General features: G+C 41.0%; 1 protein-coding gene across 4 annotated transcripts in view; it reads right to left on the reverse strand.

Moving 5' to 3' along the window:
* The window catches only part of RFTN1 (raftlin, lipid raft linker 1), a 101050-nt gene that overhangs the window by 14285 nt on the left and 70464 nt on the right, over nt 1-16301 (reverse strand). For all 4 annotated transcript variants that reach the window (XM_083468235.1, XM_083468236.1, XM_083468237.1 and 1 more), the window contains exons 6-7: nt 10456-10659; nt 4023-4138 (exon numbers count right to left, since the gene is read on the reverse strand). In XM_083468235.1, the coding sequence (XP_083324361.1) occupies nt 4023-4138; nt 10456-10659 (320 nt within the window). The remainder of the gene's footprint in view (nt 1-4022; nt 4139-10455; nt 10660-16301) is intronic.

The following is a 16301-nucleotide window of genomic DNA, read 5'->3' on the forward strand; positions in this document are numbered from 1 at the left end:
AGAGCTAGAGAGAGACAACTGTCACCACCACCTAAATTCTCTTAAGTCACAGGACGTATTTTCAGAGAAAACCTTCACTCAAGAAATGAAGTTTCACCAACATCGTGCAGCCAGGGAATTATTTTGCAGAACTTGCAAAAGGATCAGCTTGCAAAAGAATTATCTTCTTTTATTTGGTGCAAAAACATGACGACAGGCAAGATGTGGGGAAGCAAAGAAAGGTTGTGTAGGCTCTGGTTAACAAGGGACTTTCCTATGCAAAGAGAATTAAAATCAAAGAGGTTTCAATGCTAGATCACACAAAGTCTAGTGGAATTAATGCAGCCCAACATTTATAGGGTAGAAGTAATAGGGCAGCTTAAGGCATGTAATCATTAAGAGGCCCCTGCGCAAAAAGGCAAGAATGCCACAGTTTGTTCTAAATTTTAAGAGTTAAATAACTCAGCACTACTGCATCCTGCCTATTACTTGGCAAGGACTACATACTGTGACAGCTGGAAGCTTTACATTCTCTACTCAGTGACATTTTACACACATACCGAGCGCATCAGAGTGTTGAACATGTTCCCCTTGCTTACACTTGGGAGGCTCCTCTGTTGTTAGAAATTAAGCACGCCATGCTTTTTGTCCATAAGGAGATGCAGATTCCTGCTCAAACTTGATATAATGCACACAAACACAGTTAAATGAAGTTGTGAACGAAAACACAACTGAACTTCCACTGCTAAGCGCACTCTTACAGCAGGACACACACACAAAAAAAATTATTTGGAAGAATCCTAAGGGGCACTTAGGTGTTTCATGCCCAAGAGGAAGGGAAAGGAAACTTACGGAAAATAATTTCACATTTAGCAAAAGCTCTACTGTGCAGCCTATGCAGACTTAGGGTTTAGTCTGAAGGAACACAATGCACCCAGCTTGCTAATGCTAAGCAGGTCTGGGTCTAGTCAGTGCCTGGAAGGAAGATGACATAAGACCCTATATATGTCAAACTGAAAAAGTAAAATAATGATTTATTCTTATGTCCTATAATTTTGTATGGGTGGGACACTGAGTAGAATGATCTACCCTTGGAAGCTGATATGCCCAACTGGTTTTCTGATGCCTCCTGTAGGATGTTTCTGCTAACAGGACTGGTAGTTCTGACAACACACTAGTCAGGTTCAGGAACCAGGGGACACCCTGAGTGGTTAATGCAATCATTCCTAGATCCCCACCTTCTTCTGGAGAGAATCCATTCAGCTTTGTTTACTGAGTTGTTGAAGGAAATATCTACAGCACTGAAAGAAAACTTATATCAAAACTTACTAAACATGGCCCAGAACTAATTTCAGAAACCAATTTGTGATGGCACCCTAAACATTCTACTTCACCAGCACTATTGTGTCCAGTTTTGTTCAGGTGGACTGTTCTAAGTGGTGGACCTCTATATTTTAGTCCTCCTGGGGATAGTGACACTCACAGCAGTTTGCTGTGACCAATTTATGGTACACTTTGGAGATAAAGGTACTTGTGTCAGTTCTGACTCCACAGTTAGAGAAGACATTATGAACACAGCCACGACTCCTACTTTCTATGTTAAACTTGTGCAACTTAAAGACAGGATTCTTGAAGAAGTGAGACTATCCACTTGTGTTCTTGATCCTTCGAGGGTGAGACTGGTATCCTTCTGAAAAGAAGCTAAGGGGGCTGTCTCAAAAGGTAAGGCAATCAGGCTACTTACAATGTAATTCAAACACAGGGCTAGGAAGAAGCATGGTCTAGTGATTCTGATCTTTTTTTAGTATGTAGCTCAGAAATGCTTCAGGATTCAGCATTACCACATGGCAGCTGGTACCCATTAGGTAGGGAGCGGGAAGGCAGAGTATGTAAATGTAGGCAGATCCAGGAAGTTGCAATAGGCAGAACTAATGGGAAATGGGGCACTAAAAGGCTGCAACCATGTACACACTCACATAATGGAAACTCAACTTGAACACAGTGGGACTCACTTCGGAGTAAGATGCATGGGACTATGCAACCCAATCTAATGCATGCTTACTTGGAAGTGAGTTCTGTTGAATGCGGTAGGATTTGAACCCAAGAAAATATATATTGGATTTCAGTCTTAGGATTTCCTACCCACTTTTTTTCTACTGCTGCTGCATCTTTAACAGCAGCCTGACATGCAGAAAGTAAACAGGTGAAACACTCAATAACATGACTATACAGAAAACAGCTTCCAGTCTGAGCTCCTGTATGCATACTTAAAACTGCATTTGCTCTTAAACCCCCCAGAATGCCTTGTATAGCACTCTCAGCTGCACTGGCTGCCAATTTGTTCCTGGGCAGAATTAAAAATGCTGGTCTTACCTTTAAACCCTTATATAGTCTGGGACTAGAATACTTCTTTTCATGAACCTGCTTGGGAGCTTCATTCAACAACCGAGGCCCTGTTAATTATACCCTTATCATCTGAAAAATGGCAGATGGCAACATTATAACCTTTTTAGCTGCAGTTACTATAACAGCCTTTCTCAACTCCCTATGTGTACTTAAGACTACAACTCCCATCACCCCTGACCACTAGGGATGATGGGAGTTGTAGTCCAATAACATATAGGGACCCAAGGTTGAGAAAGGTTGTACTAGACTGTAGAATGACCTCTATAAAGAGACCCATGTGTCTACTTTCTGATGCATCTTTGTATGAACTGCTAAAACTTAGCTTTTAATTACTCTGCTGTCCAGCTTTGGCTGTTTCTTAGGTTGTGTACACTCTAAACTTCAAAGTACATTCTTTGCCTCAATTCTGGGCACTGTAGTTTATTAAGGGTTCCTAGGAATTGTAACTATGTGAGGGTTAAACCACAGTGCCCAGAATTCTTTGAGAGAAAGAATGTGTTTCAAATGTGCTTCAAAGGTGTCGTGTGACTGCTTCTATTTCAAAATTGTTTTTAAGTTTTCATGAGTTATCTTGAAACACACAGAAAAGCAGGTATAAATGTTTTAAGTATACTGCTATTAATAATAATGATTTTAAAACAGACTGAAATAATTTGGTATAAATGTGTGTAAATTTGCTGGGATTGCTAGCTCTGGAGTTAAGCAGGGATAAGCAGATGTAATATAAAAGGGTTTTATTTCTTTTTTAGGAGCTGCATGCTTGATGTTAACCATGCACTTAAACACTGAGTTGATTAAACACATAGCAAGAGCCAAATGACCTGCAAAGCACATTTGTGACATTCTTTGTAACTACATGCATTCTATTTCGATGATTCCAAAGGCCTTGCAATAAACAAAGGAGACTTGACTGGCACCACAAAGACCCTCATTTAAAAATGATTCAGAGCCCTGCTTTATGTATTACTTTTTTCCTACCTTTGCAGGATGGAACCAGTGTTCTTTTCTCTATATGTAATGCTGGTAGGGTAAGGTTATCAGATGTCCCCATTTCCCGGGGATAGTCCCCGGATTTACAAATCAGTCCCCATACAAAAATCCATTGAAGTTGAAAAGTGTCCCTGGATTCATTGGGAAAAAATTGGCAACCTTATGGTAGGGGGGAAGGAAACAAAACAAAAAAATCTATCCCTCTCTAAAGCTCCTTCTTACCTACTGTTTTGAGAAAGCTGCAGCAAGGGTGGGGACAGGATGAAAGCACCTTTCATAACATTGTTCAGCATATATGTAGGAAAATGAAACGTTTGAAGCTGCTCAGATATCCCAACACTAGTTTTATCAGTGCAATATGAAACCTCTTTTTAATAAGACATGAAAAAACTAAGTGGGTAACAAATTAATATAACAACTAGACCTTTCACTGTTTTCCCTAATGCTCCTTTGGGTAGTCCACTGGGATTGCTGAGAGAATAAATTTTAAAAGATCGTAAGACATCTTGGATACTGAAAATTGCTAAATAAGTTATTGCTAATAGACACAGCAAGCAAGATTTTTTTTAAAAAAAAACCTATTAGTTTCTCATTAGGTTGTGATTCAAGATATTAGGAAACAAACAAAAGCAAAACAACACACTTACTTCCAGCACAGTCCATTGTTCTACAACAATAGCATCATAGCCTTGTATACTCTTGTTGTCTTCCACGGAAATATCTTCAAAGATGAACACGCCATCTGTCATCCCCTGGAAGGAATCTGTGCAGAAACAAATCGTTTCTATAAGCTACACAGTTAGGGTATCCTATGAACAATTTTAAAGTGTGTGTGTGTGTGTGTTCATTATCACAATCCTAATTTCTTCTCAGCATGTTATTTGCAAAACACAGGGAGAGAAAGACCCCTGCATGGTCCAACTATATTACAATGAATGAGACTAATAGTAGGTGTACAAATGAATCTTTTGTATGCAGTGCTGTGCTGCTAGCAACCATTATAAAACAGAATTGCACTTATTTTTATTGGCTATTTACACATAAAAAGATACGTACACATGCAAGCTTGGTGGTGGACACTTCTGGAGCTTGAGGGATTTCTTCCCTTCTCCTTGACTAGTATCTGAGGCACTGACCTAGCCAAGAGGCATGGCCACGGCAAGAGATGGGAATGTAGGGATATCATGCATGCCTTACTGGATTCTGTTCATCTATATATGAATTGTGCTTCCTCTTTTCCCTGGAAACTGCAAGTCTGCAGTAACATCTGCATTGGGCATTTTCTTTAGAAGTCAACAATCATAGATGCAACTGAGTTGCAGCTTTCAATGCAGCCTTTGTTTTAGGAATGGTCAGAATATTTGATGCATCCCTTTTTGTGTTTAGGGAACAAAGAGTTGCGGTCAGAATTTCTCCACTATCCCGAATCATTTGTCAGGTGATTGGTGTATTGGGCATTGCTGGTTTAGGAGGACTGCTCTATAGCAACAAGTGTTTCCTCATACAGTGAACCTTTCGAGTCAAGATTTCCCGATTACTCTTGCCTTCCTTGAACATTTTTGATGACCGCACAAACCCTCAGTGCATTAAATGGTGGTGATGACCCTGAATTTGGGGTGTTTTGCCCCCACACTTAAAAAAAATATCTAGTATTCCATACATATACAATGCCATATAAAGACATGAGAAAAAACTCCCCACATACTAGGGCATGAATGGTGAAAAAAAAGAGATGGCTCTCCAAATCACTGCAGAAGTGTTTGAAAAACTGCAAGTGTCCATAGTCAACCTGGCATTAATAAACAATTTAATGGATTTTACTGTAGAATACCTGCTCATGCACAAATCCTAGCATTCCCTTTTGGGGATGCCAAAGTAACTCAATTTATTATAAGAAACCCCATGCAATAGCCTGCTTTTGAGTAGAAGCATACCTGCTTTAGTAGCAGTCATCCAAAAAAATACTGAAGCTCTTACAAGGGCTTTTTGCAGTATCAGTCTCACATTAACTATCACATCTATTTAACCCCTCTCCTCCCCAGAAAGGCCCCTTTTTGAGCAGTTAACTTGTTTTCACTTAGCACATAATTAATCCAGTGGATTCCAGCACATTACATCAACACAATTAATTTCAAAAACTAAATGATAAAGTGATGGCTCATTTGTACTAATAACCAGCTCAGCATAGCCTTCCATTCCATTAAAACTAAAAACTGCTTCGATTCTGCCCAAGCTTTGTTATAATTTTTCACCTTTTACCTTCACTAAGCTCATGGAAAAGGTTAATCCACCCTCCTTCATGGGAAAAGGTTCCATTATCACTGCATTTTTTATTAAGGTAAGATGCTCTCCCACTGTGCTCAAAAGGCTATTTTCACTTGGGTATATAAATATTTGATGATGTTCTGCTGGGCAAAATGTCATTTTAATGTTCCTGCACATGATTTACAAGATGACTATGGGAAAAGATTTCTTATTCTATTATGACAGCTATACTAGTGGGAAGCAATGTCTCCCTGTGTTGTTTGTTGTCTTTGAACTATTAAGCGTCATGCACAAAGCCTAACCTTTACGTTATTGTTATTGCTGTGAAAAAAATCACTGCCACAGGTACAACAAAGAAATGTGCCCTCCACCTTTGCTCCTGGCTGATGCCCACCAACATATATGGGCTGTTTCCCACTAACATTTCCTACACTGATAATGCACATGTCGGTGTCATCCATTAGCAACGGGTTCCAGGAACCCAAGCATGTGACAAAATAGGTGCATGACTGTTGTCATGCACAAGAGTTTATATATGCAGGACACACATTTCTTAAATGGAAGATATAGGAACTTAACCCCGTGCAAAATTCCCCCTTATCTTAATCCCCCCCCCACGCTACCTGCTCAAGTTTCTATACTCAATATTAGTCATTTCACTTCATGATGGCATTACTTAACATTAAGTGGCAAAATGTCCAGTAGGATTCAGCTAATAATTTGTGATTTTTATATTTATTAAAAATCACATTGTTCAGTCACGGTGTCATAACTACACTATCCCTCCCCATTCCCTTCCTCCCCAGAAAGAAAAAAATGAAACAGAAAAGAGAAAGCATACACACACATTTGAGGAACAATTTGGTAAAAGGCTGAAAGTGCTGTTATTCTGTGATCATATAATTCTGTTTAGGTTGCAAAACCAAAACTTAACTTTCTTCTATGGGGTGCTGACTCTTACACTGTCTTGCAATGCTTAGTTCTATATTAGGTACAACTTTAAACCACAGAGCCTAGGACTTGCCGATCAGAAGTTCGGCGGTTCGAATCCCCGCAATGGGGTGAGCTCCCGTTGCTCAGTCCCTGCTCCTGCCAACCAAGCAGTTCAAAAGCATGTCAAAGTGCAAGTAGATAAATAGGTACCGCTCCAGCGGGAAGGTAAACGGCGTTTCCGTGCGCTGCTCTGGTTCGCCAGAAGCAGCTTAGTCATGCTGGCTACATGACCCGGAAGCTGTACGCCGGCTCCCTTGGCCAATAAAGCGAGATGAGCGCCGCAACCCCAGAGTCGGCCACGACTGGACCTAATGGTCAGGGGTCCCTTTACCTTTACTTTACATTAACTTCAGTTTTCACAACCACAGGTAGAAAGGCACCTTTAGGAAACAGAATGTTCCCTAAGAATGTATTCTACACATTAGCAGCACATCTCCCAAATTCCAAGTGTAAACTGATTGCCCTATTATGGTTGTTCACAAAGTAAACTCTTTGTGCTCATCTTGCAACCCCACTTTTGAAAGCATTTTAACTGCAGAATCTGACATTAGGAAACTCCCCCAGAGCCCTGTTGTTATGTAAATTCACTTTTAATGTGTAAACAACAGAATAATACTTCTCCTATGTTGTATTTGGGATATTAAGCAATATGCTGATAAGGAGCCAGAAATAAAATGTTTGCCCTTAAGAAAAACAGGCCTAATTGGTCGGTATCAGGCCAAGTGACTCATAGTTTCAAAACTGCACTTTATACATATAAAATAAATGGGCATTTGTTTCTGAGAACATTCAGTCGCAACTTACATGGGTTGCCAACAAGCTAGAAGAAAGCATTCCATCATGTGCCCTTTAGAATTTCCTTTGCTGCGGGATGAAAAAATTAAGCCTGGCTGTTAATTTCCCCATTCAATTTTAACAAAGATAACTAATTTCACTGACTACTCCACAGGCAGGACCGTGAGATGGAGAAGAGCCTTCTAGAAGCTGCCTGTGGCTTGACTTTGGGCTGGATCTGAAGACCCTAGTTTGCATGAGCGGAGAGTGAGGGTGTGTCACTGATCTCCTCACTTTTAATTACTTACATTCCAAGCAGCTGCTCTACAGTATTCCCCCACCAATCCTCTGGAGCCAGATTTCATAGGATGTAACACACTGTGGGTATAGGAGGGGGGAGCGGGAACTGGTGATCCCCATATACAAGCGCCTTCCACTCATGTGGTGGGATTTCTGGATCTAATTCCACATTTCATGACTCTCACGTAAAAATATGTGATACCGCAAGTTGCTGAATACTTATCAAAACCTACCAAGAAACTTCCAAAAACATCCCCAGCCTAGTCTAGCGAAAATCAAATATTTGTATGTATTTATAGACTTGTTTTCTGTGTTCTATGTAGTTGCATTATCTTTTGTCTCAAAATATTATGGAATTAATATCCATGTTACTGGCATAATCATCATCATCATCACCACCACTACCAGACAACAGTGCTTCAGAGTGTAAGCAGCCCTGACCTGGAGATTGTAACGTGACACAGAAGAAACTGAAAGGGGTGGGGAATGGAGGCCGAGGTAAACAGGAAGGAATAGGCAGTTGTTTCGATTGCACATGCTTAATCTTAGGTACAGGTTAAGTTACTAGAGGGCATGGGACAAAGGGGTCTGCTCCAAAGCGTTCATGGAAAAGGTGGGCTTTGAGGAGAGATTTGAAGGACGTAGGAAAAGTGGCATTGCACAAGCATTCTAGAATGCAGTTTCAACCATATGGAACAGCAAGGGAAGAAGGGCTTTCACATGAATACCACACAAGGCAGCAGAGGCTGCTACATTAGGGTGTATGGGGCACTTGCTGCCCTCAGTCAGCCCCCACCTACCTCCCTTCTTCCTGACAACCAGTCCAGGGTGTAACCTTCCTCCTCCTTTGTTTCAGCATTGCCCCTGAGCAGGAAGGAGGATGGGGAGGAAACTAAAATTACTTGGCTTTGTCTATTATTGGCTGTGGTTGCACCGTCATTGGCTCTGTCTCTGTCTACTGTTGGCCTCCTCTCTTATGCCCCGCCAGTCTCAATGGACACCAGCCACCACTGCACACACACACACACCAACCGAGAAGTGGGCCCTAGTCCTTGGAAGCGTGTGTCAAAATAAACTTGTCTAAGGCTACCTCACTGGAATGTGGCAACACTAGTTCTATCTTCAGGCTGGTAGCAGAGACATTGAAATGAGCAATATGAACAATATTGGGTCCAGGGGTATGGCACATAATGCAGCAGCCCGACTGAAGCTAAGCAGGTCTGCATCTAATCAGTGCCTGGAGAGAAGACTGCCTAGGATCTTCATGAACATTGCCTTGAGTTCCCTAGAGGAAAGACAGGAAGACAAATAAAGCTTTGTGTTTAAAAACACACAGAGAGAGAAGCAAAAAATGTTAAATATCCATGCTCAGAGCTTTAGCTCCCAAGCCAAGTTCTAAAAATAACATTTTTGTTTCCTTCAATAGCACCAACTAACATATGGCATCTAGCACAAATACATAGGCTTTGGCCTTTCATTTACATAAACTGCTGTTTGGAAATCTTAGAGATAGATCAAAACTGTGTATATTACTATTTCTGAGTAGTCAAAAGAATAAGCAGAGTTGAGGTATGTAGCTCAGCTAAACAAAAACTGACAGATTTGATAAAGAGTCTCATCCTTATCACCATGCGTGTTACAAGTCAAGATTTCTGTGTTCAGATTGTAAAAAACAACAGCTGCCTATTTCCTTGTTAGAGCACAACAGAATGAAGATAGCAGATGAAGAGAGCTAGCAACTGCAGAATTAGTTTGGGGTTTGTAGTCACCACTCATGATAGAAACATATCATGGTGGTGAAGAAGAAGAAGAGGAGGAGGAGGAGTTTGGACTTGATATCCTGCCTTTTACTCGCCTTAAGGAGTCTCAAAGCGGCTAACAATCTCCTTTCCCTTCCTGCCCCACAACAAATACTCTGTGAGGTGAGGCTGAGAGACTTTAGAGAAGTGTGACTAGCCCAAGGTGCAGCTGCATGTGGAGGAGCGGGGAATCGAACCTGGTTCACCAGATTACGAGTCCATCGCTCTTCACCACTACACCACACTGGCTCTAACTGGGGAGACTAATGTGGTACACTATCCTCCCCCCCCCAAAAAAAAGGAAAAGCCAGGATAAATTGGGAGGAACAGCTGGGAAAGCTGCTGCCACTGCCCCTCTTCCCAAGAATTTTCAACGTGAGGCAGCCACTTCACTCTTCCCAATGGTTTGGAAGCCTCTTGACACTGAACCTGTGCATGCATATAGTTTACACACATACTCCATGGGCTCTGGTTTGGGGCTTTTATGCAGCCTACCTTGAATTTTAAAAGATCCATTGTCACAAAACAGCAAAGAAGTTTTGCAGGAATTAAAACTCAGACACTTGGAAATTTGCAAAGGTGCTGCTGCTGCTTCAAAGACTGTTCCTGATTGACACCAACAAATAATTTGCACTCAGTATGGCATGTAATTTCAAGGTGTAATTAGCAGAAAGAAGGAATGTTCCTTTTTGCTAAGAACCTATCTGAAAGAGTGGAAATTGAAGCAAGAGAATGAGGTGCTACTTAGGCACATCTGCCTCATTTCTTTGATTTCATACTAAAAAAGTGTTCCTACCACTTATATATAATGAATATTCTCGCGTTTTCATGTTCAGGTTCTGAGCAATTTTTATGCATTCTAATAGTCACAAACAAAGAGAAAATAGCTGATCTTTTAAACGAATGAAGTATATAAACAGAGTAATAATCTTGCAGGGAAATTCCGTACCATTTATCATTCCAAGACTGAAGATGGCATTCACCAACGTGCTCCCTTTCCGAAAGTGATCTGTCATATGCTCCAGCCAATTGGCTTCCAAGCTGCAAATGCTCTGCCCATCACTGGTGATTTTCACAGGGATTGTTAAACTGTAGTACTGGCTGGATCTCTGCAAAGCCTTTGGCTTGTTGTAGACAGCAAAGATCTCGGTTTCTAAAAAAAAATTACAACCATACAAAGTGCTGAAATAGCAATAACGATAAAAGCAATGAAAATAGTGCACCCTCTCTCTAGGGTACAGTCTGCCAGCATAAAGAAGTAACACATTAATAAGCACTATTAACTGAGCTTTCCCCATGTATAATTAAAACATTACTGGGTCATTAACAAAAACTGTTTTTCCACCATGCTACAAAATGACCTATATTATTAAGCAACAAACTAATAATTTTAACCATAACGCATTCTTGCCAACTGAATTTGTACGACCAAATAAAGCAGGAAACAGATTTGCAAGGCATTAGCAGGACATAGGGCTGACAAAATCAGGAAAATACAGTTGAAGATGAAAACCATGACTGCGTACTTATACAAAATATATGCATGAATTAACAGTTAGAAAGATGAATGAATGTGATGTAGCACTTGGATACACCTTAAGTCCTTCCTGCTGCTCCAGGCTAATGTACCCATTGTTCTGGAAGAAGAAGTGAAGTTCCACATGACACACCTTTCACATTAATTCCCACTTCCAGAGGTTTCTTGCAGTTAAGGGCCACTTTGTTGTGAGAATACTAAAGCACTTCTCCGATTCTGTGACTACTTCATGACGTCTAGGCACAGGCACACACACACACACACACACACAGTTAATGATATTTTGGGCAGCACCAACAGAACCATAGTTTCGAAGTAACAGTTCTGCTTTATTCTCACTACTCATATCACATCTGGAGTACCGCGTGCAACTCTGGATACCACACTTTAAGAAGCATACAGACAAACTGCAATAAGTTCAAATGAAGGTGGTCAACACTAAATAAAACAAGTCCTATAAGGATAGGTTGAAAGAAACAGGAATGTTTAGCCATAAGAAGGGAAGCCTGATAGGGGACATGATGAAATTTACCAATCTTTGCAGCTTAGAAAGTTCAACTTTCCCCCCAGATATCCATGAACTTGAGTCTGATGAGCCTTCCCCATGGCTGCAATTTGCATAAGAAAAACTCTGGTAATTAATTTCAAATCTTGTTTGAATGAATGAATGAAACTTTTTTTGCGTCAGCCATAGGCCATAGCAACAAAAGAACATTGCAATATACACAGAACAGAAATTAAAAGTTGATTATATAAAACACAGTTTAAGGTCCCGAATCAGCAGTCAAATGGTGGATCTTATTCTGATTGCCCCAGCTAAAAACCTTGCAACCTTTGCTGTCACCTGCTCATCTTGATCTGCCAAGAGAAAGGACACTGTGGCAGTGGTTGGGCAACCTGGAATGGACAATAAAAGAGGGGTGATAATCTCATTCCAAAGAGTGCAAGCCAGAAGGGAGTGCACCACTGATTCAGTGCTGCCATCTCCACAGGGACTTAAGCACTTTTCGTGTGGAATCTCTTGGAATCATCCCTCAACTACAGCTGACGGCAATACATTCAATCTTATGAGAGTAAAAGCGCATCTATATTTTGGAATTGCTAGGTTATGCAGATAGGATGCCAGAGAATCAAAATGGGAAGGTGGATTTATGGCATGCCTTTCTCTGATGTCATTACAGATAAGGAGTGAGATGTACATAGCAAACAAGCAAAGGGGAAATGGCTGCTGAGCTGCACCCACCATTGTGAGGCCTGAGGAGGTGATGATGATGATGCCTCTCCAGCTGCTGTTATTGGCTGTGGATGCCCTGTGATGTCACATAAGCACATGGCAACTCAGTGGATATACAAAAGCAGCCCAAGGGGAAAGCCCAAGGCAAAGCTTGAAAAGGACACAGTGGACAACAGTTGTGTTATTCAGTACTTGGTGGTCTCCTTCTGCATGGAAGCGAAGTGGCAAATGGAAGGAGGCCATCATCCGTCAATGAGATGCTGTGGAGCAACGAGAAGGTAAGTGTACCTGCTGAGCAGGACCACAGCTTGAAAGGGGCAGATATCCATGGTTGGAAGCTGGAGATGGACATGGCAGAAGCTGTGATTAGCATGTGGAAGCCCGGGATGCCGCAGGGCTGAAGGAGGCTGAAGTTTGTGCAGGTAAGCTGGTTGAAATTCACCTTCAGAAGGCCATTGACAAAAGCTGTGTGGATATTTGTGAGTTGATGCTGGGGTAAGTATGAATGGAGAATGTGGACATAGGTCACCCACCAGACACAGTATGACTGGCAATTGCATGTTCAGATAGCGGTGTAGGCTGTCCTTCAGGCTCTGGGCGAATGAACCACTGGATATTCACGGGCAGAAGCCAGTGGAGGTTGGGAGGCTGGCCAGTGGAGGTGGCTGGATGATAACTGTTGAATGAGGGCCATTCCCCTCACTGTATCTGTGTTTGCCTTTCATGGATGTCACAAGCCGACGAAACTTTCCCCAAAAGCAGCAATGAAGGGGACAGCAGAGCTTAAGCAAGCCATCTTCTACTTCTAAATCAAGGTATTTCTAAATACATCTAAGTAACATTCATGACATTCCCCTTTCCAGTACCAGGATGGGAGGCTGTGCAGATGCATCCCTAAGCAGTTGCTGTGGGCTACAAACTTCCTGTGATGTCACAAATGGACAGGGTGGCTAAGGGGAAAGAGGCAGTTACTAGTGGGTGGAAGAATGGAGAAACCTCAGTAGCAGGTTCAGGGGAAGTTGGGGTAGGTAGGCAGGGCCAGCTGGATACGCAGAAGTTGAATATGGGCTGACTCCCTTCTGTCTACTTGCGTTGCCAACATTTTATTCTCTCAGGGCTCCTGTACCTGTCCCGCCTAAATCGCTTGGCAAGAGCCCCAGCCCTTTAGCGGTTCCTGCATTTCTGCAGAGCTCCAAAAACCACGGGAAATAAAATGAAAAGCAACAATGAGAATACAGTTTAAGTTGTTAACAGATGCAAAAGAAAGAGGAGGCTTCGCCCTGTCAGATCTGAAATTGTATTATGAAGCATCCTGCCTCTGTTGGCTAAAGAAATGGGTGTTATTAGAAAATACGGAATTGTTAGATTTGGAAGGTTATGATAATAGATTTGGGTGGCACACACACTTATGGCATAATAAGACAAAAGTCCATAAAGGATTTGGAAGTCATATATTTCGAAGATCTTTAATAGAAATTTGGGATAGGTATAAAAACCTATTGGAACATAAAACACTGCATTGGTTATCCCCACTAGAAGCAATGAGTGTGAAAAAGGTCAATATGAGTGGAAAATTGATAACTTATGGGAAATTAATACAAAAGGAAGGAAGCAAATGGAAAATAAAACCATATGAAGAAATTAAAGAATATGTGAATGATTGGCTGCACTACCGCCAGGTCAATGAAATGTTTAAACAGGATTTTAAAGAAAGAGGATTTGATGAAAATAAATCAAAGTTTGAATTAGAGATATTAAGTAATGATTGTAAAATTTTGTCTAAAATGTATAAATTGCTGCTTGAATGGCATTTGAAGGATGAGGAGGTAAAGTCGGTTATGATTCACTGGGCTAAGGATTTTGGGTATAATATACAGCTGAGTGACTGGGTAAAATTATGGAAAGAAGGTTTAAAATTTACTGCATGCAATGCCTTAAAAGAAAATATGATGAAAATGATGTATAGATGGTATATTACACTCGTCAATTTAGCTAAAAAGTATAAAGTTAGCAATAAATGTTGGAAATGTAAAGAAAAAGAAGGAACATTTTATCACATGTGGTGGGAATGTAAAATGGGCAAAAGCTTCTGGGAGATGATATATAATGAGATGAAAAAAATGTTGAAATATACATTTATAAAGAAACCAGAAGCATTTTTACTGGGCATTGTAGGGAGTGATATAAACAGAAAGGAATGTAAGCTCTTTTTATATGCAACAATGGCAGCAAGAATATTATTGGCCCAAAAATGGAAGCAAGAAGAATTACTGACGAAAGAAGATTGGAGGACGAAACTAATGGACTATGCAGAACTGGATAAACTAACAGGAAGGATTCAAAATTGGCGGGGCCAGAAATTCACAGAAGACTGGAGTAAATTTACGGATTATTTGAAAAGTATTTGTGAAGATCAGACGACGTTTGTAGGCTTGCAAAAAGTTTTGTGAGGAGTATTATTGGAATTACTGCAAAAATGGATAAGGGGGAGGATGATTAGTTAAGACATTTAAAGGTAATATAAATTTAAGAAATGCATAAGAAGTGGTTAAAACAGTGGATCATCAGAGGTGCTGATGGAAGTCCAAAAAGATTGTATAAGTGATAGTTTTGTGGTACATATGTTAAAATTAATAAAAATTATTAAAAGAAAAGAAAAGCAACAACCCTGCTGGGTGTCCCTGAGCCCACTCTCAAATCTTGTTGGTTCTGATTGTAGGCACTGTTCACACTTAACTTGGGCATTACTCTTTCCAGGCAAAGATTGTGACCTTTCCAGGCAAAGATTGTTAACACTCAGTGTCCAGGTGGGTTGTGTGTGTTTTTTGCCCCAAGCTGTCCCCATGAAAACCCACTATTTAAAGCAGAATCAGAGTAGATTGATGTTTGTTCCAATTGAGCTTTAAAGAGCAGGTTTTCACAGGGAAAGCTCGGGGGGGGAAGGGTGCTCAGACACATAGCTTTAAATTGCAGATTGTGTCTGGAAAAAGTGGAGTTAAGTTGATTGTGGATAAGCCCTTCATCTGGGAAAACAGATGTTTCCCCATCACAGTAGACTTTACAATTCTATAATGTTCACTGTGAGCAAGATACAACATTGTTCAGAGTTTCCTAGTAAGAATAGTTGGGTAAGACTAGATGGCAGAGTGATTTGCTACAATCCTGAGCTCCCCTTCCCCTCGGCACAATTCTTTTAACTGTCCTTGTACTGTTAGAGTTCATTATCAGTTGCCCAAAATCCATACTGCTGCAGTGGCATTCTTGCAAGCCTCCACAGGTTACTTCTTTTAGGCTGTTGATAGCTGTGTTCCTTTATCTACAAGCAATCGTTTTTCAGTGTAAGAGATTGTTACAGGCTGCTGGGTCACATTTTTAAGTATTCCAGTTTTTGTATTTATTCCCTAAACAACATTGCCCCTTTCACTGGCCTTGGCCTATTTGGTTAATCTGGGGGCTTTGGTCTGTTTCCTGGTTATAGGAGCGCACGACTCCCTTGTTGCAACAAGCTACTGGTCTGTTTCCAGGCATAATTCAAAGTGCTCTTTATAAAGCCCTATATGGCTTAGGACCAGGCTATATGGAAGACCATATTCCCTGCTTGGGCTCTAAGACCTGGGGGAAGTCCTTCTCTCAGTCCCGCCGTCCACACAGGCACACTTGGTGGGGATGCAAGAGGTGGCCTTATTGGTAGCTGCTCCCAGATTTTGAAACTCCCTCCCTACAGAAGTTAAGACTGGTTCCTTTCTTGTTGTCCTTCTGCTGGCAGGTGAAGACTGTATTATTCCAACAGGCTTTTGTGAACAGGCTGTTTTTAACGAAGCAGCTGGTGATGTGATGGTTTTATTGCAATCATCTGTATGTTTTAATAGATAACACACACACACAGACGTATGTATATATGTTTAATTGTTTTTAATGTCCCTCCCCCCAATGCTTTTAACTATTTCTATTTTATCTATAAGATGCCTTCAATTGTGTTGGGGGGAAAGGGGGGGGATGTAAATAAATGTAACAAAAACAACAA

The sequence above is a fragment of the Podarcis liolepis genome (genome assembly GCF_965112155.1).
Source record: "Podarcis liolepis genome assembly, chromosome: 12".
In the NCBI taxonomy this organism is placed as follows: Eukaryota; Metazoa; Chordata; class Lepidosauria; order Squamata; family Lacertidae; genus Podarcis; species Podarcis liolepis.